Genomic DNA, 27,203 nt, shown 5'->3' on the forward strand with positions numbered 1-27,203 from the left:
CTCTCTCTTTTTCCTTCCTCTCCATTGCTTTCCTTCTGCAGCCCCTGGAAACCTTCTTTGGAGTTACCCTCATCCTCTCTTCAAAGGACGAGCCCCTCTGGCTCCCACCCAGACCCCTGAACTCTAGGGAGCAGCAGGCTGTTTGGATCCCGAAGCCCCTCTGGGGGGGTGTATGCTCACATATGTTTCTACCATATGTTTCCATATGCTCACATACGTTTCTTTAGCGTGCACTGAAATGTCTGCCCACAGACGAGTACACTCTGGAGCACATGAAGCACACTTGTAAGACTGCAGTGTGACACTCCAGCACCTCCCACCCCACGGTCTGTTCACCAGAGCTGCCTGCCTTGATGCATTTCTCTGTTTTGCTTTCTAGTCCTGCCTTTTCAAGGTGTGTTGGCAGCTTTGATACTAAGGTGCACTGATATCACTGGAAACAATACTAGCCTGCTCACAGAATCTGTTTTCCCTTTGATTTGATGGCTCCCATTAAAGACAGAGATGAAATCACTGGTGTTTGAGGATTTGGAGACGGAGATGTACTGTTTGAAAGGTGTGAGGTGTTCTCAAGGTGTGGGGGAAAAGACAGTGGACAATGGGATGGCTGAAGGCTTTGGTAGCAGATGTATGATGGCAGAGCTTTAGGTAGAGATTTGGTGTAATGCGTCTTAATGGGCATTTGCTCTAATCAGACCTGAAATTCTATTTCCAGGGATTTGCCCTTCTCGTATATGACAAGCTTCACTTAGCAATGAAGTTATCAGTTTCTGAGGCAGATGACAGATTGGTTGTTTAAGTTAATTTATTTGGAATAAGAAAGAGGAGGAACTGAGACTGCATTTCTGGGCTCTCCTGACACAAGAGGCTGGGGCAGGTTTAGGCAGGAGGGGCCTGAACTCTTTTTTCATGCTCAGTGGAGGATGGCCTCAAGGTACACACAGAGGCAGAGAGAAGAAATGAGTGAATATGAAAGGTCTGGGGAGACCAGCAGTGAGGAAGAAGTGCAATACGTTAGATGAAAGTGGTACAGAAATTAAAGGCTGCTTCCAAATTCAGCTGCAACAGGATTTGGATGACAAGCTCCCCCGGCCATTTCTTCTGTCAGGGAATCACAGAGACAGTAGTACCAGTGGAGGAAATCCCTATCCCGCAGAGCCTGGGGCACCAAGTGAGCCTAGGAGCCTCCCCAGCAGTGGAGCAGCAGTGACAGCCCATGCCAAGTCACTAAGGCTTTCTCAAGGCAGAAGTGCCTTTAGCATGCCCCTCTCTCCTGACCATAGTGTTTCTGGTGTGCTTTTGGATCACCCAGTGAAGCCAGTCCAGGGATCCAGAGACTGTGGTCTATATAAGATGCGTTTTTTGGCCAAAAGTAATGGAAGACTTGTCTCCTTTAATTTGCAGATACATCAAGGCAGTGGGGAGATGGAGAATGGAAAATGGGTGGATGAGTGAGGGCTGTCTTTGTGTATGTCAGTGTGTCCCTCATATTGTAGTCTTCTAGCCAGTTCTTTCCAGACTCTTCCAGGTCTGAAGGCCTACGCTGAGTTCCTGGGACTAGTTTGTGTTTGATGGCCCCGTAGCCAGGGTGCTCTTTTCTCCTCGTATTACCTTCTATTCTGGGCAGTTATTCAAAGCAGTGCAAAATGGATGTCAGCATGTTACTGTGCTCCTGGCATCTGTTTCACTTCATATGAGCTTCAAAGGGAACAAGCCAGCAGCCAGAAGAGCTGCTCCAGTCCTGTCATGGGAAGGAGATCCATTCTGATTACTTGGCAGGAGTACTAACATCAGATCAATTGTGTCTCACTTTGAAAGGGTCTTGAAGGTGGGACCAGTGAGTTTCACACTGGAGGTGCTGGCTAACCACACTGTTTCCCCGTGCTGAGGAAAAATAATACCTTGCACCTTTAATATGAAGACCTTTGGAAGCTTTAATAAAACACAGATGAATCATCCCAACACTGTCTGTGTAGGAGGAGTGACATTTATCTCCACTTTTTCTTTCTTATAGATACAAACATTGAAATTAAATGACTTGCCCAGAATTGCTTTCAGAGCTGGGAACAGAATTGGTGAAAAAGAAGTCCCAGTCCACCCTTTTAACTGAGACATCTTGCTGTAATCAGTGAATCTTGCCTTTGTTAACGAATTGCACACTACTTTTCCAAGACATCCTGTCCCTAATGCAGGGAGTAAAAAACCCATCCAGTTCAATCCTTTATGGTCAAAGTATTGTCCATGAGCAGAAAGAAGCAATAGGTTTTGGATTCCTTTCTGTTTCGGGTGTGCTTACATGCTCGAAAGGCAGTGCTGGGCACAGGCAGCAGGCAGCTCAAAGAAGAGGTCTGTGTTGCCAGGGAGGGTGAGGTTCCAGGGCAGGCAGAACATGGTCCTGCTGTGGGAGGAGCACAGGGAAGTCAGGCTGTGTTTGAATAGGCAGAGGTTGCTATCCTAACACAGAAGCAAGCAAGCTGCTGGTGGACCTTGGGCGGCTTTTTTGAGGATATGCTGTGCCCCAGCTGGGATGAGTTTACCACAGGGGTGTGTGTGTGTGTGGGGGGGGGGGGGGTTGTGCCCACCCCCTCCCAGCAGCATCTTTCTTGCTCTGAGTGTTCCTGTTTCTGAGATAAGAGAGCAGTTGTGAACCTGTGCAATCCTACAGCTCTCCACCTGCATGACAGCTGAGGCCAGGTCTTCCAGGGGTGCAGGTTAGTATGCACTTAAGCTGTGTCATGTCTCACTCAGTATGTCATGTTGTCCCGTTCATAAGTGGCATAAAGCTATGTATCTGCACCTACATCCCACCTTTGGAGTGCTTTGCTCTTCAGAGCATGCTGGTAAGGAATAATCCTTATGCTCAAGGGAGTGCTGGTATTTACTTAGGAACACCTATCCCTGGCTGGGCCTCCTGGCTACATTTTTACTGCCTTGTGCTTGAGTGTCATTGCCTGTGGAGACAGAATTTGAATGTTAGGCAGACCCCTCCTGCTTCTGGGTTTCACTGCTTGGAGCGCCCACTAGCTTGCTTCAGCTCGGAGCCAGAATAAGAATTAGCTCAGCAGCTATTTGGATCATCAGAGTTTAATGTGTCAGTATAGACTCGGCTATTTTGCCCTGCTTGCAAGAACTCTGGGTCTACAACACTATTGGCGAAAATATTGTATTATGGAGAAGACCATTGCCTCTCTCAGGGTTAGAAGGACTTGGCTGCTTCTACACTGGAGAAATTAATTATGGCTGAAGGCAAGTACTCTGCTGTGCCTGGCCCAGACAGTGTCAAAACGGTTGTCTTTAGCCTCAGTGCTTTATAAACCCTATGCAGTATAAGAAATGGAAATGTGTTACGTGTCTTCTGCTATCTCATCCTGAAAAATATGAGTGCCTGGCATGCCTCAAAATAAATCGCATTGTAGATGGCAGAAAGAAGGAGAGAGCAAGCAAGGACAAAAGAATGATCTGTAGTTGGACAAGTTTTTGTCACAGTCTGTGACTTAGTTGTATTCCAACTGTGAATGGCAGCCATTTTCCTTCCATGGCACAACACATCCTGGGTGAAGAACTGAAGAGAACTCCTAACCCCAGCAGTTTTTCTCTCTCACAGGTAGAGGACATAGAGGAGATGGGAGAGACCCCTTTATACATTTATCTAAACGGACATGAGAGTGCATTTGTTCAAGCTATAGGCTGTATCCATAGGTGCAGTGGATCCCTCCCTGAGAGATATTTCTGTGGCTTACTTGTTAGTGAGAGGCAGGGGGGCTGTGCAGAACTTGCCAACGATGGATGACTCATCCTTCCTCCAAAATCGATCCCTGGGGAGATACTTCAGTGTCACATTGCTTATCTGGCAGAAAGGAACTCTGTGGGCCAGAAGTCGTTTGCCTATCTTCTGCTGCTTATGTCTGCAAGGCAGAGTGAGAATTGTGAGGGAGAGCTTTAATCAAACTGTAGTGCAGTCCATAAGAACAGTGGGATTCAGATTTGTTGAAATGTTGGAGGAACCTGGGGATATTAACGTGAACCCCTCACGTAACAAAATGAGTGAGAAGACTCATCTGTCAAAATCAAGGCACTGCATGAGAATCTGGGATCTAATATGTTCTTTTTGCCCCTCTCTCTTTGTTTCATCTCTGTAGTCAGGATCATTTACATATAAATATCCTTTCTTCTGTCACACAATTACAGCAGCTCTTCCTGCTATTGTCTATAGCTTGCAACACTGCCTAGATTGCTACAGAGGTAAATGGTAGATATGATCGGCATCTGTGAAATCATGAATGGCATGGATAGGAATTTATTGTTCAGCATTTCTTCCAGTACAAGAACTGGAGGTCACCAAAGGAAGCTAACAGGTGGCAAGCTTAAAGCTGCACACTAGCAGGCACACTGTACAAGGTACCATTCCATTCAAGCTGTAAAAATCCTTGCTGCAGGATGTTGCAGATGCTAAAAAGCTTACATGAGTTCAAGGGCGGGGGGGGGGGGGGGGGAGGCCTGGAATAGTTCATGGAAGATAAAGTCATTGGGAGTTATTAAAGACAAAGATTTCACCTTTGGCTCAGAAAGTCCCCAAGATGTAATTATTTGGACATTGGGAAAATTCTTGAGGGAAGTATTGCTACATGTTTATATTGCCTCTTTATACCCTTCTTGAGGCATTTGCTTTTGACCATGTTGATGGTGGGATGCTTAGACAGAGGGACCTTTGTCTGTTCCTATGCTCTTATCCCAAGTAACATGAACTGAGAAATGCCAGATGTGGAGTAAGCAGCTAATGATCAGAGCCAAGTGGCAGACCTCATGCTACAAAGCAGCACTGCCCAGCGGTTTTACCCAGATGGGCTGCCTGCCTTACATGGAGTGCATTCTATGGGCCTGCTTATATCTGTTCTATGGGGCACCTCCAGGAGCCTGGTGTTACACAGGAACATCAAGTACCCTGTGCTTGTGAAGAATATGTGTGTAGCTGACTCGACACAATCCCAGAAGTACCTGGCTGACTTTGTCTGTTCAGGAATGTGATAGTAGGGAAAGGGAAGAAGTGAGAAAAGGGTCTGGAACAGGCTAGAGTTCTGCTAGCCAAAGTTGCTCCAGGGAGCAGGCCAAAGGCTGGACTCAGAGTCTTCCTAGGCCAGTGGGACCAACCCAAACCACAGCAGCCAGTCCTTCCTTAGACTGCACTGGTAGATCATGGACAATACATGTGTCTGTGCCTGGCCTGAAGCTGCCAAAAATAGGACACATCATCAAATTGTGTCTGTAAAGGTGAATAGTGGACAGTGAAGGAAAACAAACTGAGGAGAAGCTGTCTCTCTGATGCATGTTTTCCATTGGCAGGATCCAGCTTTACTCTAGGACAGAGGAGCATAATAAGGTTAAAAGTGGGTTGATGAAATTTACTCCTGAGATTATTGAACATTTGGTGCAAATCTACAAAGCCTTTGGATATAGGACTCTGGCTAACTGAACAGACCTTCAGAAATATGTTTTCTTGGGTGTGGGGGATGACACTGTGTTACACCATGTGATGTGTGAGCAATGATATTGCAGCTGGGAAGTGTGCTGTGTAATGAGCTCCTTGCTCTGTCAGCTCCTTGGCAGCTGTGGGGCCTGGGAAGCTGTCTCTTGTGGAACTCTGAACAGCTTGTGTGGGGTAGTGGCATCCCAAGGAGTGAGATCAGGAGTGGTGTTGCGGAGGGGAGAGAATGGCAGTGAGGCAGAGGATAACTGCAAGTCCCCTGCTGAAGATGTGAGACTGGGTGAATGCTCCCAAGTCCCTGTGCAGTTCCTGGGAACTGCAGGCTGAAATGCAAGTCAGATCAGCTGAAATGGTAAGTCAGTGATTAATCAGTGCCTAAACCACAATGTGAGAAGATATGTTTAGATGCCTGTTTAATGCTGTGAGCTTGACTGCACTGAGTGACTTGGTCTTGCCTGGAGGGGGAAGTTTCTTTGCTCTTAGCTATGATGTGAATTAAAAGGGTTGTCTCAATGTACACCCTCAAATCTGTAGGCTTATTGCTGTAAGTAAATTTTTCAGTTTAGCCTTATGCTGTTTAGGAGAGAGGCTAAAGTGAAACAGAGAGAACTGCTGTCCTCCTAGGGTAAGGGTGTCTTCTTTACCCTGCTTTAACTCTATTGTCACATTAAAACTTGTGAGTACAGTAAAGCCTCAGGATTGCCTGCCTGTCTCACTTTCTCAGGCAACCTTTCTCTCCAGAGCTCATATGCCTCCTGCTGGACATGTATCGAACACCATGTGTCTGACAACAGCAAAAGGAGTGCTATATGTCCATCTGAGCAAATCATGGGTCCTGACTTGACCTGAGTGTTACTGTTTCCTCACTCCTGCATCTTCAGAAAAGACAGATTTGGCCTCCCAAGTTTCCAGGGCTGCTTGGACATGCCTTTGCCTTGGGGAGGGTTAGATAGACTTAGCTCCATCAGGCTGGAGTGTAAACTCCAAATTGCAATGCTAGGCTGGAAATTCATTATGAAGCGGCTGGCAATGGTAGGAGAGCACCCTAGAGCAGGCCTCCCCTTCCCCACATTTCACCCCTACCTCCTAGTGCCGAGGACTAAACCAACATAGTTCGAAGCTTCAGGCCACAATCTTTTGTCTTAGCAGTAAGGACCATGTGGAAGCCAGTGCTGGAGCCCCAGTGATCCTGTGAGAGCTGGCTGGAGTCCTTAGCAGACAGTCCACCTGCTTTTCTGAAGCAGCTAGCAGTGTATACTAGCTGCAAAACTGCATTGTGGCTCCCGAGCCGCAGTAGTGGGCAGGAAGGTGTAGGCAGAAGTCTTCTGGGGAACTTCTCTGTGGTGGGGAGATCTGCAGTTATGCAAGGGCTGGGGGAACAGCGTGTTGGGACTGGTCCTTTATTTCAGATATGGTTTGGAAGAGAGAGGTGATTTCAAGAGAGACCTGACTGTTCACATATGTGGTCTTGTTTCCCCACCCACTGGATTTTTTTCTCCTACAATGGGAGCCTGGGAGTTTTGCTGAGTTACTGCAGGGGCGTCAAGCCACTGGACATTACCCTGCTTGAGCAGGGGGGTTGGACCAGATGCTCTCCAGAGGTCTCTTCCAACCTCAACCATTCTGTGACATACTTCTGACTGGGCAGAGATGTAGTTGTCTCCTCTTTGCAACTGCTGTCCTAATGGGCATAGAGAGAAACATCTGAGTCACCAGGTCTGTCAGTCTGGAACCTCTGGTGGATGGGAGCTTGCTGTAGCCATCCAAGTTTGGCAAAGTAGGGTTAATAACTCTTTGACAGTGATCGAGATTTGAACTGACACCAGACAAGGGTATGGTGTGGAAAAGGAACCATTTTAACCACAAAAAGGTACGAAAATTTGGGTATCCCAGAGTACACCCACTGCTCTGTGCCCTCTCAGAAAAGATGGACCTAGCCAAGGTTACTGAGTAATGGTAGCACATGCCTGATTATGGAGAACATTTAAGTTAAATGTGGAAGGACTCAAGAAGTGTGGTTTGCCACACAGTGATTGCATTAAGGGTAATATGTTACCATTGTGCCTTTCCTGGACTGGGATAAACATCCTCGCACATGGAGCTGGGCAAACCAGGCCAGAAACATGCACTGTCACTCACATGGTGATCTTCGTAGTGTCCTTGGTACTGTTGCTGCAGAAAGTGATCTCAATGTTTGTGACTGTATTTCTTCTCTTCTGCAAGTGGAACTCAACCAGGCTGTGATGGACTGGGCAAAAGGCAAAGGACACAGGAGTGAGAGCAAATACTGCAAGCAGGACCAACCATGCTGAGGAAAGGCCTCCAGCACTCACTCCTTGGCCCCATAAGCACAGAGAAGATTAAGCAGACATAAAAAAGAAAGGAAGCAGTCTCTACAATATGAGAGAGAAATGGGCAAGTCTGCATAGTCCAGTGTAAACAGACAGGCATTTTCATTATCCTTACTTCAGTCCTGAAGCCATGAGGCTATGTTAACCAAAGGCTGTGCCCACACTAATAAACCCATTGGAAAGGGCTTCATAGGGGAGATGTGCAGGGTTATTGCTCTTCAGTGGTGTTTCTCAGAGCATCTGGTCTGGTTTTGATAGAGATGGTAGGTTACAACAACCTTGCTTCTCCAGAGTTCTCATGTAACCAGTCTCCTTGTAACTTGTTTTTTCTCTTTGCTACTTACCACAGAATGGGGCTGAGGGACTGGTCATTAAATAAACTTTCACTTCCTTGGGCAGCTTTCTCATGTTGACACCTGCCTGCTCCAGCAGACCTGCAGGAGGAAATAAAAGGCCAGTTCAGGTGAAGGGACATGAGTGACCTGGAACAGAAACATAATCAGCCTGATTCACCCACTCCACTGGCTTGGAGGATAGACCCCTTCTTTATACCAGTGCAAATGAGAGCAAACACAAATTTGCAGTGCCCATTTGACAAGTTAACATCCCCTCCAGAAATTCTACTCTAGCTACCCTAGTTAATCAGCAGCAGAGTACTCCAAGCAGCTTTGTTTTTATCTTGCTGCTAACAAACTGTGGTATTATTTGCACCTGTGCAAAATGAGTGTGACTAAAATCTACCAAGTCAGGAAACTGAATACAGACATAAATGATAACCCAAGCAAAAGGTGCTGGGAAATAGGCTTTCTGGATCAATTGAGAAGAGAGCCACAGTGTGAGGCCTGCATCACAGACAAGCTGACCATTTGACTTCAGAGAAGTGGGGAGGGGGAGGCTGAACTGGGAGCACCTATACCAAAAGAGGCTTCTCCTTATATTCCTCTGGTGCCAAACTCCAAATAGCAGCATGAGAGGGCACTTCCAGGCTTTTGGTACAGCCCAGCTCCAGAAGCCTAAAAGAGGCAGGTATTTCCTTTTCCAAATCCAAGGGTGCAGCCATCCTTGGGGTGTCATGGCAGGAGCTTTGTGAGAAGGAAGTGAGATAGCCACAGTGAGTGGTTTGCAGAAGAATACGAATTAAGGCTTGGGCTAAAAATTCCAGTCGCTTCTCTAAACAAAACAACCTTTTTGAGCTAATCACCCACTTGTTAGGCTGGTGATTCTGGAGACTCTCTTTCAACGTATTTCTGGACCCTGTGAAATGTTTAAAGACCAGAAATGTTCAAGGTACTGATGTCCTACCTCAGGTAATATATGAGCTTTTAGTGTTTCTCTATGGAAGCTTGAAAATGGAACAGTTTCTCATCATCTTCAAAGAGATGTTAACCAAATCCTGCTCCAAGAAATCTAAACCATGTGCCATGCTCTGCACTGAGACCTTTTCATGAATGGATTGTCCCCTGCCCCATGAAAGTCTTATGCTGGTACCATACCTATTCGAGGACAGGAGACCACGAAGGGGTCCACACAATCCAGGCAGTGTCCGTTTAAAAAATCTTGATGACTTGTGCAAGGGAATGCCACAATAGGACAGGAATGTCTTAAGGCACTGACATAGAGATGTACTGCCCTCATGTGATCACAGATCAGATACTTGTAGCCTGTAAGAAAAAATGTATTCAGGGAAAAGCAGCCATGAGCAGACTGCTTTAGTTTTTCTGTATGTTTCTAAGGAACCTATGGTCAAGAAACACTATTACTGATTCTGCAGCAATTTCCTCCTCATCAAATAATGTTTTGCAGAGTACCTCTGTGACTAAAAGCCTATATCCCTCTGCAAGGGAAGTCACGCAGGAACTTGGAAATGTACCTCCTACACTAGCCAAGTGCCCCAGAATAGGAGAGCCACAGGGCTGCCTTGTCTCTGTCAGTGTGCCATCGATAAGGTTCCAGGCTCTCTGTGAGAAATACGATAGCCCTGACTCTCACCTGCACTGCGACCTTGCTGTGAGATGCAACATAACCTGGGTGTCCCCTCTCACCTGAACTTCAGTGGAGATAGCTCACCCACACTATTTACTGTGTAAAGTTCTGCTCTCTAGAAGGAAAAGGCAATGCTTGCAGCATGAAAACAAAAACAGCTTTTCTGACAAAAATGTTTTCCTTGTTGTTATAACTCTATTGATGCTAGGTTTTTGGCTCACACAGAAGTGTCACAAAAATCACATCTCTTGCCAGCAGTATGGCCAAGAGACTTGACTTGTATGTGCTTTTTGTTCCAGCTGCTTGTTGTACCTGTGTAAGGAGATGTGAGCCATGAAGCTCTGCTGCCATGTGTCTTTACAAATATATTGTCCTGTTTTGATGCCTGCCCTGGCAGTACTGGGAGCTGGTTGTTAAAAAGCATTTTCAGAGGCTGCTAAGTGGCCATGAAAGCCCTTCATTTGGCCACAGAGTGTTCTCACCTGCAGAGATGAATCGGGGGCATCCTGGCTGATCTTTGCCTCCATTGACGAAATAATCGATGTGGCCTACAGGTATCCGAATCCCGAAATCTGAAAGGAGGTGAAATTCTGCTTTATTCTTATTCCTGACTCTTCTCTTGCTTCAGGCTATACTCTACCTGTTTTTCACAGGCCCCAGTAATTGGATCGAATATTAGCAGTGCTGGACCCAGCCAACCCCTCATGACCTGTTTTTTTCACACAGCAAGGACAGGTTTCCCGTTCCTTCCTACATGCCTGCATTGTGCAGATAGTGCCATCTCTGGCCTCTGCTGCATGGAGCAGAAAGTGCCAACAGGCCTTCTGCTCCTGGCTCTACCATCAAAATGACTGACAACTTCGACTAAATCACCATGTCTGTGACTCAGTTTCCTGATTCTGTAAAACTGGAACACAACTGACCACAATGCTAATGATTATGGGATTATGAGGTATGATTGAGTTATGTTGGCAGAGAGTTTTGTGATTTCCAGGTGAAAGTGTGATTGAAAGGCTATTCTTCAGACATGTTCTACCTACACAGACCCTAAGTGCTTTAGAAAAGTTACTCTGTTGTTGCACAAGCTGTGGGTTTGACTCTGTTATTCTCTCCATGGGCACTTCCGGTGGCACCTCTCTGACATCAGGTGGGAAAAAGCAAAGACAGAACAGGCATGTAAATTCCTTCCAGGTGGGTAAGAGCCATAGCAGGAGAACTACCAGAAACTCCCACTAGTGTAGCAGGGTTAAGGAAGAAATATTTGCTGGAAGATTGCCCTGTGTCTACAGCAGGGAAGTTTCCACTTGTGTTGCTGTGAAGTGCTCTGGGGTATAGATAGCTGCCCTCATTTCATCTCTTTTAATTAAAGCCCATCTAATCAAGGGACATCTTCGGAGTTGACCTGAACTCATGGCCATCTGGTCTAAAGGGGACAATGACCTACGCAGTCCTCAGCAATATTGGTGGCAGAAGGAATGGAAGCACAGTCTGAAGAGGATAGAAACCAGCCTACTGTCAGCATCAGTATGAATGGCTTCCACAAAGAGGGCATCTCCAGGATCCAAGCGTTCCTCAGGGCTGGCTCTGGTGTACCTAGGGCCTGCAGGATCCAGGCCTGTAACAGAATCAAAGAACCATCTCAGCCAATGCTTCTCAGATTCTTTCTTTCTTATTTCTGGACTGATTATTTTATCCAAACATTTTAAAAGTTGCTAGGCAGAAATGATAAGTTACTCCCACGTGTTGCACTGATCATGCTCCAGAATGCTTTCTGTTCCCACTAAGTTCCATTACAACTTCCTTACCTTGTCCTCTACTATTCCTAGACATCTGTCCCTATGCAGCAGTTCCATACCAAACAGCCTATGAAACCTCAGGTTTGCCATGATTAAGCTTCAAATAGCTCTGACAGAAGTGTGTGTAGAGTGTCTTTTGGACTTGAAATGAAAGAGAACCAGTCACACTTGTAACACCTTCCCTATTTGTAACATTATCTGCATTAACACTAGAGTCCGAGAAACGTCACTGAAGACCATGAGTAAGATAATGCAGCCAGCATCCAAGGCATTAACCAATCTAAATTTTACAAAGGTTTGATATCTATCAAACATCCTTAAAACAAAGGGGCTTCTGAGGCCTCTCCTTCCAAATAAAATCTAGTTCTCAAGCAGCCATCTGCATTTTGTCTCAAACTTGCTCCTAGAGCAAATTCTGGAGAGTCAAAGGAGTAAAGAAAATTATCCTTGGCTGTACCAAGGAAGAGGTTAAAGATCATTTTCTTACTCTAGCTGAGGTTTATCCTGTTGACTTTGCCTAGGAAAATCATCTCACAAGACTTTTTTCACTCCCCATGCAAGAACAATAGTTTAAGAAGCAGCTCTGCTCTGCAAACCACTTAGCCTCAGAGCTGGCCAGTTTCACTACCTTGGACTCAGTCCCACTATTTCTCTATGGAGAAGGTGGTATCAACAAAATACAAACTGACGTGTGAAGGGGGGCAGAAGGCAAAAGGGAAAAAAAGAAGTCTTTCTGATTCCTTCTAAAACTAAAAGCTAATAAGAGGAGAAGTGATCAGAAGAATTTACTGCTTTTTTCTTTCTTCCATGTTCTTTTATCTTTACACATATGAAAAATTGGGAAGTTCCCTGCCTGCTTCTACAGATCAAGTTTTAGCTAAACACTTTAAAAGAGACTGAAATGCTGTTCAGTATGGCTTGAAGTTATTCCTGAGGATGGTGGAACATTTAAGACAAATGGCAGTTAGTTCTAGCACCATAGCTCGAAGTCAAGCACTTTTCTCTCCTCTTTTCTCTATGCCTACCTCCTCCAAGGACAAGCTGCATGAACTCCATTGAGACCTACACCCTCAGCAGCTTAGAAAACTATTCACTGAAGCCTTAACTCTCTATGCAGCTGATTTCCCTCAGGGTTTGTCATGTCCTCTGCAAGAACTGAAACAAATTGCTCTTCAGCAATTTTGCGTGTGGGCTGTCCGTTCCAATTCCTGTACCATTTGCCTTCCTGCAAAAGCAGATATCCACAGGAACAAGCTTGGGTTAGACAAGCTCACTTCATAAAAATAACGTTTGTGCTCTGATCTCCAAGACATTCATTCTTTTTTTTTTGCTCCACAGCTCCTTTTATGTGACTGAAAATACTTAAGGAAGTTATAGCTCTGGGACCACATTGCTCTATATGTGTGTTTGTATATGGATGTGGCGGGGGGAGCAGGGAGCAAGATCAGACAGATATCCAGGGTCTGCTTCTACCTGTCTTAAGCTCCTAAGTCTGAACTGAAGCCTGCAATGTCCAATGCACCTTTGAAATCATAAAGGAATCAGGAGCATGGAAAAGGATTGTCTTGTGGCAGAGCTGAAAAAGAAGGGAATAAATAAGTCTACAGAGTTTTTATTTATTACATGTAGAAAACATAAAGAGGAAAACTCTCTGACTCTGAGGTGATTTACTATGTTTTCCTTTGGAAGAGTCTGCTTCTGCTCATCTGAAGATGTTGCTGATAACAAAATGCTGGTGCAGGAGTGTGATTGTCCAAAGCCCCTCCTAACAAATACTTTCATTCACAGCTTAACAAAAAGCCTGTCATGAAAGTCATCTCCTGGTAGGAAATGCCTGTGTTTCACATAGTGTGAGAAGCTGCAATGTGTGAAAGCCAAGCCAACGTTTCTGTGTTCTGCCCTGCTGAGTGTGCCGTTAGACCCTTATTAAGGATACCTCTGTGAGGCAGCTCAGCAGACTGGGAACTGTGTTCAGTCTTTTGGTGCCTTTGTGTCTGTTACTTCTCTGTGGCATTTTACTGTCCATCCAGATGAATCTCCATCCCTGGGGATCCCTGGAACTTGACAAGGCCCTCGGCAACCTGATCTGACTTGGAAGTCAGCCCTGCTTTGAGTGAGGGGTTGGACTAGAGACCTCCCCAGGTCCCTTCCCACCTAAAACATCCTGTGTGTGTATGCATGCCGCAAGCCTAAAGGCTGGCAGGGCCCTCAGGGCACCTGGAAGCTCTAAATGCTATGATCAGCCTATAACCATCTTTCTCTGTAATCATCCATCTGCAACCTCTTCCTCACACCTAGAGTGTGAGGCTGTCTATGATCAAGGTCAGCTCTAATGTGGTACAACCAGGTGGCCTTGGACCAGTCGGCTATGACAATCGCCAAGTTGTGAGGAAGAGCAGCAAGAAGCCTCACTGCCTCCCTGCCCCACCTCACCCCACTGGCTCAGGCTCTTGCCCGTGGCCCTTGCCTGAGCAGCGTTGGACAGATGCCATGCCCAAACCTGTGCCTTCCTGATCCTGCCCTTGGCTTCTTGACTTACTTCCTGCTCGAGCTTGGGCTTGCCTTATCACTACAGACCAGTCTGGTGATCACTGCACTGTGGCTGACCCTGGTCCCTGTCACCAGACCTGCTCTGCTTTTCCTGCCCAGGTACTATAGGGCTGTGTCCCTTGTCAGTGAGGCCACTACCCCTGCCTGCCTTGCTGTCACCTTTGGTTTCCAACTTACCTTTCCTTGAAGAGCAGCTCGCTCTTGCTGCTCTTCAAGCAGTAAGACAATGAATGACATGCATTGTGAACTTTAATTTTAGGAACAACAGAGGCCATACATGCTAAAAGGTAGAAGCAAGGCCTGTGGGTGTTGTGGGGTTTCACTAGTCACCAGGGCTAGCTGAGCTTTGCAGCCTCATAGCCTTCTACGCTGGCACCATTTTTAAGGGTGGAGCAGAGGCAGAAGGATCCTGTTACAAACACATGCATTCTTTTGGCAGTGGATGAGGAACTAATGGCAGCTGTAAAGACACTGCCAGGCTCTTCTGAAGCTAAGAAGCCCATAAGCTTGGGCCTAATGAGCCCTTATGCAGTTAGAGGACGTCTATGGACACATCCCCTTCCCTGCTCTTTCCTTCTCTCCCTTGCACATCCCCTTCCCTGCTCTTTCCTTCTCTCCCTTGAACAGCAGGTGAGGACCCGAGACCCAGTTTTACGATACCTGTTATCCGTCCCAGCTGACCACCATGGAAGTGCCCCACCAGACCCCCGACATGTGCACCGAGGCTCACCCCAATAATGTGGATGGATGTCCCTGAGACTCCCAGGGCCTGCAGATTGAGGACAACATGATTTAGTGTTTCTGTAGCAGAATGTTGGAATAGTTTGTCGCAGCTCCATAACTCTTATAAAGCATTGCTCTTGATGGATATAGTGGAGAACCAAAGAGATGTGGAAATGGTGGATATTGCCCTTACTGTTTTTCAGAGCCTTTCTTGGGGTCCACAGATGCAAAACCAACCCTAACCAGGCCTGTCAGATGCTCCTGTTCATAACTACACAGCCTGTTGCTCCTCTCGCCACTGCTTGTTTTAGACTGAAGTTCCTTCTCTCTCAGTTGAGTGACACATCTTCCCCATGTGAAAATTCTCTTCCTCAGTAAACCAAAGGAAGATCACTTTCTCTCACTTTTATACCACCATCATACTCATACCCTGATTATCATTTTACGTTTGTATTGTCAGAGATTAAGTATTTATCCATGGGCTGAACTGTCAGGTAAAGCACAGCCACTTAGAAATCATGTGAGATGACACCATCCAAAGGAATTCAGCTGGCTGCAGGCTGCTTTGTGTGATGCAATACCATACAACGGGAGAGGATGCTGTGCAACAGGAGCCAAAGTCTGACCCACTCTGATGTCCCAGGACTTTGCAGTGGTTTTTATTTTGTTTTGTTTTATTTTGTTTTGCATGAGAGCATAGGGGTGAGATGACAAATGCTGCCTCTGAAATATGTGAGACTACATCCTGGAGCAGTACCGAGGCTTATGAGAAGCACAATATAGTGCTCTGCTGTAGTGTAGTGGGAGACGCTGGGTAAAGAGAGTCCTTAAGTACCCGACTACAGCTCAACACAACCACAGAACGGATGGTGCGGACTGAATAGCAACTCAGTCATTTGTTCACTGGGTGACCTGAGCTGTAATGCAGGGTGACAGTGCCCTTATACTCTCCCCCTCTTCCTCCAAATGACACAGTTGCTCCAAGAGTTGCCATATTTCTGGATAGAAACGTGTGCCTGTGCACAATGTGGTGCATACTCAGGAACTCCCACACTCTGCGGTCTAGGTCTGCAGTGCAAATGTCACACAGAGCAGTTTACGCATGACTGGTAAATACAAAGATGTGTCATCCTCATTGCGTAAGTGTTGTTCAGCTGTGCTGTACATGAGCAAACTGGGACACATCTAGGGTTTTTCTGTCACTAGTGAGTATGTCTGAAGCTCCAAAGCAGATATAAAATAGCCCCAAATCCTGTCCCCTCCAGCTCCCTGGACAAAATTTCTTGGCAGAAGAGGAAGGAGATCTGTCCAGTGAAGCACAGATCTGCAATAACCCAAGATAACCTGTAGGTTTGTCTTGGGATTGGAGAGGTAGCTGACAACTGGAATGTGTTTCTTGGAAAAAGTCAAAACTCAAAGAGAAATAAGAAAAATAGTGGCACGCTCAAGCCTGGCTGAGAAAGAAAGAAAGAAAAAAAAAATCTCTTTAGGTCTGGAATGAAGAGCCTGCTTGACCAGCTCCTGGGGACAGCAGGTTGGGAGCAGCTCTCTGGATTGTTTGCCTAAATGATATTCTCTAACCATGTTCCCCCACCACTGGAAATGTACAGCAGCTTACCAGCAACTTGCTGATGAAGTGTGAGATGGAGAGAGCCAGCTGTGTGACATTTTCCACTGCAGAGGGATAGGTTCCTGTAGACCCATAAACCCAGTCCACTGCAATCACATTTGCCTGGCTTGCGTGCAGTATGGCATGGACAAGTCCTTCAATCCAGGACGGTTTGGTACCCAGAGCCCTGCCGAGTCATCACAAACAAGTTTGTTAGGCATCTTCCAAAGCAGGGCATGTGCCAATGTGTTGTTCTCTGGTGCTGGAGCTTCACATGTCTGAGAGGGGGTTGCCAGACGGTTCGTGAAAGTTTTTTCTGTTTCCAAACAGCCACACCTGGAATTTCTTTGCTGCAGTCCAACAGCAAACTCTTTCCAGCACAGCCTAATTCAGAAAGGAACTAGTTATTTTAATGAGTGAGAATAACATTTACAGGGCTCAGACTGAAATCTTTGTCTTGCTGTGATGCTTCAATTGGCCTCCACAGAGCTGGTTTGGGCAAAGCGAACTGACCAGAAACACCTGGGTCCCTCTCTGCAATCAACTGGCAGGAAGTCTTTGGTCAAATCAGCTAGTCTCTCACTGCTACGTTTCCTCCTCTGCAGAAGATAAAAAATATCTATACTCATATAGAATACCAGGAAAATCAAGGAGGCTGTATCCTGCCTATTTCCCCTAACACTACCTGGTGTGTATGTGGGGGGTGCTGTGTCAAATAAGGGGTTTTCAGCTGTTTTTCTGAAAAACTCCTGTAATCCCTTGGGCGGTTTCATCATGGCTTTCTATGCACTTTCCTTTCAATGCTTTTGTACATCAGAACAAATAATGTTGTATGTTCACAAGCTGGCTGGAAAATGGCACAATAGAATAAGCTTGCAAAACGGTGGTAGCTTAAAAAAAACCTGGCTCAAATCTGTACATTTTCAAGACTAGAAGTCGCAGGGCTGACTAATTCAGGGTATTGATGAGTCAGGACTTGAGTTGCAAGGAGACAATTGAAAGAGAATAGAATCTTGAAGAAAAGACTTGTTAAATAAAAAAGGGGGAAGAGAGAGAAGAAATTCAAAGGAAGAAAGAAAGAAAATAATTTTCTACATTTTGGTTTAGGCTCAGAAAAAGTGAAACACACACCAGATACGCAGTGGGTCACAAAATGCAGGACATAAAGTTATGTTGGAATGAGACTAGTTAGCAGCATTTTCCATGCTTCTGGCCCTCACCCACCAGCACTCTCCCAGAAAACTCCCGGGTATGGTTTGGGAGCTGAATGGTTCAGGAGCTGGGGCACTCCAGACACTGTTCTTAGCAGGCACTTTGCCTGCAGCCACTCTGTTGGGGAGGCTAAGAGGGTTATGTGGACAGGGAGTTTCCATGCCAGCCTCACTCAGTGCCTGGGAATGCCCAGTTTAATTTACTAGTGTAAACGTAGCCACAATGCTCTTCTGTCTCTCACCTGAAGCCATGGATTATGATCTTGGTTTCCAGGCTGCTATTGAAACTGGAGTTCTTGATGCCATCGTCAGCAAAAATCAGCTCCCCACAGCTGGGTCTGGAGGAGGTGAACAGAAGAAACTGGACCTTCAGTTTACTGCCCCACAGGAAATTTGCTCTCTGGAAGTCAGTGCAGAGATGACCTGAGACTTTGTCTGTATTCCCTGCAATGAAAGGGAGCAAGAAGTACAACTAGTTTGTCTGTACAATGAGGGGGGAAAAAAAGGCCATTCTAATTCCCTGGGAAAATGAAGGTAGCAGTTTGGGTTCTACTGATAAAGAGTACAGGGACAGAACATAAATCAATATCAACCTATTCTGGAAAACATGTCTTGTCCAATAAAGTTGTTTCTGTTCTTTGAGGGAGTTCCAACTCTGGTTGGGGAAGACAAGTGTAGGTGTCACCTTGAATTCCGGGAGTTGTTTTACTGAGAAGTGAATGACAATATGATTTTTTTTCCAAATCAGCTGCATGGAACAGCAACTAAGTACATTTATGAGTTATCTATTATTCTTAAAAAAAGAAAGAAAGAAAGAAAGAAAGGTTGCCAATAGGTAGTCACCATTGACTCAAGATATTTCTATTTGCATTCCGCTGAGCTAACTAGAAGGTACAAGTCTAACTGACATTTGTGTCAAAAATCCAGAAATAAAGATGAGAATGCTGCTGATAAAATGATTCAATGACAATCAGTTTACAGGTTGAAAATATTTTATGGGAAGAAAAAGGCAGCTATTGCAAGGCATTTTCATCTAGCCAGCAAAAAAAAAGTCCTCACAGAATCACAGAATAGTTTGGGTTGGAAGGGGCCTCTGATCATCTGATCCAACTCCCATGCTCAAGCAGGGTCAGCTACAGCAGGTTGCCCAGAACCATGTCCGGTTGGGTTTTAAATATCTCCAAGGATGGAAACACCACAACTTCTTTGGGCAACCTCTTCCAATGGCCAACCACCCTCACAACAAAGAGGAATGGAATTTCCTGTGTTTTGGTTTGTGCCCATTGCCTCTTGTCCTGTCACTGGACATCACTGAGAAGAGTTTAGCTCTGTCTTCTTTACACCCTCCCATCAAATATTCAGAAACTTTGATAAGATCCCCACCCCGAGCCTTCTCTTTCTCAGGCTAAACAGTCCCAGCTCTTTCAGCCTCTTCTCCTATAAGAGATGCTCCAGTCCCTCAGTCATCTCTGTGGCCCTTCTCCGGACTTGCTCCAGTATGTCCATGTCTCTCCTGTACAGGGGAACCCAGAATTGGACACAGTGCTCCACATGTGGCCTCACCAGTGCTAGTAAAGGGGAAGAATCACCTCCCTTGGCAACACTCCTCTTAATGTAGCCCAGGATACTATTGGCCTTCTTTGCCACAAGGGTGCAAATCTATAACTAATACAAAAATGGACAAATTTAGACTAGAAATCAAGCAAAGAAGTTTAGCAGTATATATGGCTAGTGAGTAGAACAGGTTGCCCACAGAAGAGTTGGATTCTCCACCTCATGTCACTTCAGAGTAGGACTGGCTGCAATTTTGGAAGGCTTGTTGAAGGTAAAATGTTGGGTTTACTGAAGGACTAATGGTGTGAAATTTATTAGCCTGTGATGAGCAGGATGTCAATTAATTGATTAAATGATCCCTTCTGGCCTAAAAAGTATTGCTGTATGAACTGGCATAGCTGCATTCTGCTGAAATGACAATGCATGCCCCTTCCCTTTTCTGGACTAGAGGAACTGAAACAGCCTTGAATCTGCATGTACAATAAAATAAGAAAAAAAATCAAGCAACTGGTTTCCTAATTGCTGACTATTCCCACAAAAGATACTTTACAGTAGCTAGGCAGAACATGGCATAAGGGTCAGCACAAAGAAGTGAGATTTAACCCTTAGATCTTCTCTGTGGGGTGTGACGATCCCTTATTGTTGTCTATTTTGGTCTTCTAGTGTACTGAAGGGGAAGAAGAAAGAGATGTTCTCTGGGTTCTGTTCAGGAAAAATGCAGCTCATGAGTCAACTTAACTAGAATGGCATGTTCAGTGAAAGCATGCTGCATGCCAGAAATGGCATAAAGGGATCAGGAATGATGGGGATCATGAATGAAGGTAAGTCAGGAGGCACATTGCTGTGAAGCTGTAGGTGATGTGGAACTGTAGTGATGATCAGAAACACAGTTTTCATTGATGGTACAATTAAAGAAAGAAATGGAAGTGTGGCTTGTGTTTATTTTCTCTTGACTACTGCAGATTAGATTTGCTCAGCATTCAAGGCAGGCAGTGCTGATGCCAGAGGTCAAGTAGTCCTTTTCCCACTTCCTCACTCTGTAGGATAATCTTGGATCATTCTTTTAAAGCAAGTGGGTGGAACAAAATCACTGATGGAATCAAAGCATGAGATCAGAAAGAGCCTTTCCTGCACTGCCCTGTTTCCTAGTGTCTAACTAGATTGTGGCAGGGAACCTCTTGAAACACAGGTTATTTGGGGAGAATTGAATTCAGAGCCTTCTATGTAAAGCTTTCAATTGCTTGACAAGTAATCATGTCTTTCTTACCTGCTTGTGCTAAGCTGAGCAGCAAGATGACAGCAAGAACAATTAGAGGCTTTCTCTTCAGATCCTCAACCATCTTCCTGTTAGTCCACAGTGCTAGAAGTACAAGGACTATACAGGGGGAAACAACTGTGGCAGGACTGTGGAGCTGCTTGATCAGCTTGACTCTGTTAATGATCAACTGGCCTGTGCTCTTTTGGGAAAAATAGGGTAGGGGCAATCACCTCTGCTCTTGATTGACCAAAGTCTGTTTCAGCACAGGACTTCACTGATATTTTGGTTAAAAAAGATTCTGACACACCTTTTCCTCCCCATTCTCTTTCCCTGAGGCAGTTACCAGTTCAGAAATTGGCTAGTGAATCCAGTTGCAGCAACCGACAGTTAGTGTGCTTTATGCTTGTCACCTAGTTCTGTCTGCTAAATTCTGAGGGGGACACTGCTTAGTCATAAGGCTTCACAAATATGTCCATGCTAGGAAGATTTGTAGCAGGGAACTGACTGGCCTTGAATCTGTGTATTGTTCTTTTACATTGTTGTCTCTTTCCTGTATTTCTACTTTGACCAGGTTCCAGTGACTGCCAAATAAAGGCAAAGTGACAGATTGCTTCTGAAAAGTGAAAGACAGGCAAAAATGTAAACAGTGGTCAAACCACTGTGATATGCTCAGACTGTATGTTTCTTGGAGCAGGGACACTTCGCCTTTTTTGGAGACTGCATTTTGAACACTACAAGAAATCGAAAGGATGATCTCAGTTATGCACCGATACTGTAAGCATGCAAATATTTCCAACAGGCCTTTGAATATAAGACTTCACTGCTTGGCTCTACATTGATCAGGAAGTTTAAGTGCACAACCACACCCAGGTCTGTGTGTAACTAGGAGTCCGTCTGTCACACTACATTCAAGAGATGGCAGTACCTTCTCACTGGTTGCGTTAGACTTTGAGGTAAGGGCACATCTGTTTCCTAAGTCTCTCTGGTGCATGTTGGTCCTTCTTACTGAAGAACAAGGCAACTTTCCCCAGGCCTGTGTTAAATGGCAAGTAGTAGTGAGAGGAACATGCCTGTCCAGGCACTATTCTATAGCTGCTTATTTGAACAACATATGGAGAAATTGGCTCAGTCTGATCAGAGAGATGAGTAAAGGCCTTTCCAAAAGCATCAAATACTATTTTCTGTTACAAATACTGCAGTAATTTCCTTGCCCCAATTTGCTCTGGCCAAAGGCTGTGAGGAAGGGAAGCTGGTTTAGGCAGAAGATCTTTACTTCCAAGGCTATCCTCAGAGAAATTCCTCTCATTCTCCAGGGAAGACAGGCAGCAACAGCTGCCTGGCCTGGAGGGCTATTGAAGCCTTGCTCCATCTGCATCTTCCCAGAGACACTTACACGGATACATTCTGATCCTGAAATACTTGGCTTCATGATCATGCAGGATTCAGTCAGAGAAGTGGGTTCTTAGTGTCTCCACAAATACGCTACTGATGTTGCCAACATTGTCCATTTTCCAAGATTGAAAATTGCAATAAAAAGAGCCATTTCCTGGCTTCCAGCTCATACTTCTTTCTGACCCCAGCACTAGACTCAGGTGGATTCTCTGAATGTAAGACAAAAGCTAACTTTAGACTGTAAAGGGCCCATTCCTTCTTCATTACACTCATGAATTTCACTGAGCCAGATAATTTCATAATCAAGAAGCAGGTAGATAAACTTGTGAAATCATACCCATAAACGGTAACATTTCCATAAAACATAATTCAGCCTCCAGAGCAACAGCATACTGGTAAAAATGGCAAATGTCATATTCCTTAGAGTAAAACAAAGGGGACCTCCTAAAAAAAACAGCAAACACTGCTTTCCGTTTTTTAACTTAAAATTAGGAAAATAAGCTCTTCCTCTTTGCAATAGGATGCAACCGTTACTCTTTGCCAAGTTCTATGGAAGTTCTGAAATGCCATGTAATATAAGGTAGGCACTGGTATTACAACTTTACCATTAAACAAACCTGCAGGCAAGATGTACAGTTGGATTTGGTTTTGTACTGTGTGTAGTTTCAATGTTGTTAAATGACATCCTAGTATGCTAAAAGAGATTCATCTTCATAAAAGTGAAAAATATGTTTCTTCACAGTTTTTTTTCCCTGTAACCTCAGATTTAGTAATTCCAGGAAAGTTTTGATTGTGTCAGCATGCTGTCATGGTCCCACATGCAATCACAGAAAAACATTCAGTTCCTCTGTGCTTAAAATACTTTTACCAGTAAAACTATTTCATTATGATGGTTTCTCTTTTTTTGTTTACAAATTTAATTACTCAGTAACTACAGTTATATTGGTTCGGAAACATGTGCTGGTATAACTTATTTTTCTTCCCAATGGGAGTGATTATAAAGGTAATAGGGACTTTTAAACAATAGGGACTTTTAAACTACACTAGATTCTTTTAAACATTTCCTTGCAGTGTACTATCACAAAGCACAGTGTGATTCACTTGAGAATGAGTCAGAGAAAAAGAAATAAAGCAAACAAACTTAATTTTATGCACAAATTCTTTTTGATAAAAATTTGAAAATTGTCCTGTCTGCACATTCAAGCAAACACTAGAAATGCCTAATTCAGCTGAAAATGTTATCTCCCAGCCCACAAAGCTGTTGCTTGAATGAGACATATAAGCCTTGCAATATGTCCAGCAGTCAAGTGGAGATCTGCTCATGGGGAAATTCACTTAGATTTGAAAGCTATTAATTGGTAATGGAAACAATGCAGCCTGGGTAGCCACGCGTGGCCTTGGGCAGAACCAAGTGTGATTTAAGCAAATGATGACTATTTAAAATCCCTGTTGTCTTTGTACTTGAGGGAGGGCATGAAATACATGTGTAGCTTAGCTCACTGCATGTTAATGCCTAGATCCACCCCACCACTGCAATGTTTAGTATCCCAGCTTCTGTATTTTCTGTCCTTTGCCCTTGCAGCAGAATGCCTAACCTAGTGTTAAGCCTAGGCTTCCTACATATTGTCTCCAGGATTGATAGGGGATCTGGGTTTGAGTCTCACCTTATCAAGAAGCAAGTCAAGCTAATTTTCAGAAGACTGTCCTACCTATCAGACAGTAGGAAATAAAACATTAAAGATCAGCTTGGCCAAAGAGGGAGGAAAAGCATGGGCAAGTCAGATTAGGTACTCAGACAAAAAAGGAGGAAAAACAGTCTTTGCCCTGAATATTTATTGAATACTTTATGCACTCCCCATCTAGTACTAATACATAACTATGCAGAAGAAGGGAGAATGCAGCCTTGGCATGTATCCCTGTTGTCCCTAAGAGCAGAAGAGCCCAGGTGAGGGTCCTAGCCACTGTGCTCAAGTTTCTCTCTCACTTTCGCTGCCCACAGAGCCCTAATTGCTCTCTACAAAGTGGAGCAGCTGCAGTAGGAACAAGTTGGACCTGCTTTGAGTGTGTGTGTGTGTGTGTGTGTATGTGTGTGTGTGATGTCCTGTGGTCCCTTTCAACCTAAAATACTCTGTTTCTAAGTGACAGTGTCTGTCTCTGCTTTAGCCTTCTCTCTGCTAGCCCAGACCTCATAACCTGCAGGAAGGCTGTGCAGGCATACCTCGGAGATATTGCTGGTTCAGTTCCAGACCGCTGCAACAAAGCGAGTATCGCAATAAAGCAAGTCACACTAATTTTTTGTTTTCTCAGTGCAAATAAAAGTTATGTTTACACTATACTGTAGTCTATTAAGTGTGCAATAGCATTGTGTCAAAAAAACAATGTACATACCTTAATTAAAAAATATTTTCTTGCTAAAAAATGCTAACCATCATCTGAGCCTTCAGCGAGTTGTAATCTTTCTGCTGATGGAGGGTCTCACCTTGATGTTGATGGCTGCTGACTGATCAGGGTGGTGGTTGCTGAAGGTTGGGGTGGCTGTGGCAGTTCCTTAAAATAAGACAACAATGAAGTTTGCCGGATCAGTTGACTCTTCCTTTCACGAAGGATTTCTCTGTAGCATGCGATGCTGTTTGATAGCATTTTACCCACAGTAGAACTTCTTTCAAAATTGGAGTCAGTCCTCTCAAACCCTGCTGCTGCTTTATCAGCTAAGTTTATGTAATATTCTAAATCCTTTGTTGTCATTCCAACAATGTTCACAGCATCTTCACCAGGAGTAGAATCCATCTCAAGAGACTACTTTCTTTGCTCATCCATAAGAAGCAACTCTTCATCCATTAAAGTTTTATCATGAGATTGCAGCAATTCAGTCACATCTTCAGGCTCCACTTCTAATTCTAGTTCTCTTGCTATTTTCACCACATCTGCAGTTACTTCCTCCACTGAAGTGTCGAACCCCTCCAAGTCATCCATGAGGGTTGGAATAAACTTCTTCCAAACTCCTGTTAATGTTGATATTTTGACCTTCTCCCATGAATCATGAATGTTCTTAATGGCATCTAGAATGGTGAATCCTTTCCAGAAGGTTTTCAATTTACTTTGCCCAGATCCATCAGAGGAATCACTATCTATGGCAGCCATAGCCTTACAAAATGTATTTCTTAAATAATAAGAGTTGAAAGTCGAAATTACTCCTTGATCCATGGGTTGAAGAATGGATGTTGTGTTAGCAGGCATGCAAACAACATTAATCTCGTTGTACATCTCCGTCAGAGCTCCTGGGTGACCAGGTGCATTGTCAATGATCAGTAATCTTTTGAAAGGAGTCTTTTTTTCTGAGCAGTACGTCTCAACAGTGGGCTTAAAATATTCAGTAAACCATGTTGTAAACAGATGTGCTGTCATCCAGGCTTTGTTGTTCCATTTATAGAGCACAGGCAGAGTAGATTTAGCATAATTCTTAAGGGCCCTAGGATTTTTGGAATGGTAAATGAGCATTGGCTGCAAGTTAAAGTCACCAGCTGCATTAGCCCCTAACAAGAGAGTCAGCCTCTCCTTTGAAGCTTTGAAGCCAGGCATTGACTTCTCCACTCTAGCTACGAAAGTCCTAGATGGCCTCTCCTTCCAATATAAGGCTGTTTTGTCTACACTGCAAATCTGTTGTTTAGTGTAGCCACCTTCATCAATTATCTTAGCTAGATCTTCTAGGCAACTTGCTGCAGCTTCTACGTCAGCACTTGCTGCTTCACCTTGCACTTTTATGTTATGGAGATGGCTTCTTTCCTTAAGCCTCATTAACCAACCTCTGCTAGCTTCAAACTTTTCTTCTGCAGCTTCCTCACCTCTCTCAGCCTTCATAGAATTGGAGAGAGTTAGGGTCTTGCTCTGGATTAGGCTTTGGCTTAAGGGAACATTGTGGCTGGTTTGATCTTCTATCCAGACCACTAAAACTTTCTCCATACCAGCAGTAAGGCTGTTTCGCTTTCTTACCATTTGTGTGTTCACTGGAGTAGCACTTTTAATTTCCTTCAAGAACTTTTCCTTTGCATTCGCAACTTGGCTAACTGGCGCAAGAGGCCTTGCTTTTGGCCTGTCGTGGCTTTCGACATGCCTTCCTCACTAAGCTTCACCATTTCTAGCTTTTGATTTAAAGTGAGAGATGTGCGACTCTTCCTTTCACTTGAACACTTAGAGGCCATTGCAAGGTTATTAATTGGCCTAATTTCAATATTGTTGTGTCTCAGGGAATAGGGAGGCCCGAGAAGAGGGAGAGAGACAGGGGAACAGCCGGTTGGTGGAGCAGTCAGAACACACACAACATTTATCAACGAAGTTCGCCGTCTTATATGGGCACGGTTCATGGCACCCCAAAACAATTACAATAGTAGCATCAAAGATCACTGATCACAGATCACCATAACAGATATAATAATAATGAAAAAGTTTGAAATATTGCTAGAATTACCAAGATGTGACACAGAGACACGAAGTAAGCACGTGCTGTTTGAAAAATGGTGCTGATAGACTTGCTTGACACGGGTTGCCACAAACCTTCAATCTGTAAAGACCGCAATATCTGTGAGGCGCAATAAAGTGAAGTGCAATAATACGAGGTGTGCCTGTAGTGTGTAAGGTGGGAACTGGCATCTCCCCAGGCAAAAAGGTTGAACCCAAAGCCTCTGACATCTTGGGAGAATGTTTTACCTGGCAGGAGGACTGGCCAGCAGCAGGGAACAGCTGCTCCTGCCACTGTTATACTACAGGGAGGTGGCCATACTACATTTCTGGTGTAAATATTGTCACTTGGAACCTCCTCAGTGAATGGGGCTCCCTTTTGACACCTGACAGAGACTGAAAACAGGGAAAGAGAACTGAGGGACAGAAAGTTGTCTGTGGGTTTCTATCACTGAAATTTCTGACTTGAAATGGCTAGTTTCTATCAAAGGAATTTATGGGATGGGTCAGACTACAATTGCATGCCAGTTATGAGTCATGGAAGTAAGCCTGTTGTTACAACATGGCTATGGAGAATTGTTCAGTATTATTCTGATTTTACAGGAACTGAATGAGATGGCATAGTTCAGCCCAGAGTACAGTACCATTCTAGCTCATGCTATAGCCTTTAGTGATGAACCAAGGGAGCTTTCAGTAATTCCTAGAGGGAGGGAAAAAAGACTTAGTGTTGGAGCATCTTTGAGGTTGATTTTGGAAGGTCCTCTGGTTCGAGATTGCTGTGTTTGTTAGCTTTCTCTGAACCACTGCAGGCACTGTTGCATGAAGAGCAGAGCTGAGGT

At 44.6% G+C, this 27,203-nt stretch overlaps 2 protein-coding genes across 3 annotated transcripts in view; one reads left to right on the top strand and one right to left on the bottom strand.

Moving 5' to 3' along the window:
• Window positions 1-24,340, top strand: part of POPDC2 (popeye domain containing 2) — a 36,712-nt gene extending 12,372 nt beyond the window's left edge. The window contains exons 4-6 of the mRNA XM_026103473.2: window positions 42-2,711; window positions 19,923-20,080; window positions 21,089-24,340. Coding sequence (XP_025959258.1) covers window positions 42-127 — 86 coding nt within the window. The 3' untranslated portion in view covers window positions 128-2,711; window positions 19,923-20,080; window positions 21,089-24,340. The remainder of the gene's footprint in view (window positions 1-41; window positions 2,712-19,922; window positions 20,081-21,088) is intronic.
• On the bottom strand, window positions 2,260-20,703 carry PLA1A (phospholipase A1 member A). 2 transcript variants are annotated; one of them, XM_026103471.2, is made up of 11 exons: window positions 20,527-20,703; window positions 17,948-18,149; window positions 16,504-16,681; window positions 14,823-14,931; window positions 11,330-11,431; window positions 10,299-10,388; window positions 9,327-9,494; window positions 8,178-8,267; window positions 7,622-7,730; window positions 3,741-3,905; window positions 2,260-2,398 (listed from the first exon to the last, which is right to left on the bottom strand). In XM_026103471.2, the coding sequence occupies exons 1-11, from the start codon at window positions 20,597-20,599 to the stop codon at window positions 2,293-2,295; spliced, it is 1,392 nt and encodes a 463-aa protein (XP_025959256.1). In that variant the 5' UTR covers window positions 20,600-20,703; the 3' UTR covers window positions 2,260-2,292. The 2 variants fall into 2 exon arrangements, with proteins under 2 accessions (XP_025959256.1, XP_064375986.1); XM_064519916.1 differs by lacking the exons at window positions 2,260-2,398; window positions 3,741-3,905 and adding an exon at window positions 6,498-7,163.
• Window positions 24,341-27,203: the final 2,863 nt, after the last annotated feature.

The sequence above is a fragment of the Dromaius novaehollandiae genome, chromosome 1 (genome assembly GCF_036370855.1).
Source record: "Dromaius novaehollandiae isolate bDroNov1 chromosome 1, bDroNov1.hap1, whole genome shotgun sequence".
Taxonomy (NCBI): domain Eukaryota; kingdom Metazoa; phylum Chordata; class Aves; order Casuariiformes; family Dromaiidae; genus Dromaius; species Dromaius novaehollandiae.

Bases quoted from the DNA above. Each gene is read 5' to 3' on its own strand.
- PLA1A (XM_026103471.2), bottom strand. From the start codon at position 20,599: ATGGTTGAGGATCTGAAGAGAAAGCCTCTAATTGTTCTTGCTGTCATC. The intron at 18,150-20,526 runs GTAAGAAAGACA...CTTTCATTGCAG, and splicing joins GCTCAGCTTAGCACAAGCAG to GGAATACAGACAAAGTCTCA. The intron at 14,932-16,503 runs GTAAGCTGCTGT...CTCAATCTGCAG, and splicing joins ACTTCATCAGCAAGTTGCTG to GCCCTGGGAGTCTCAGGGAC.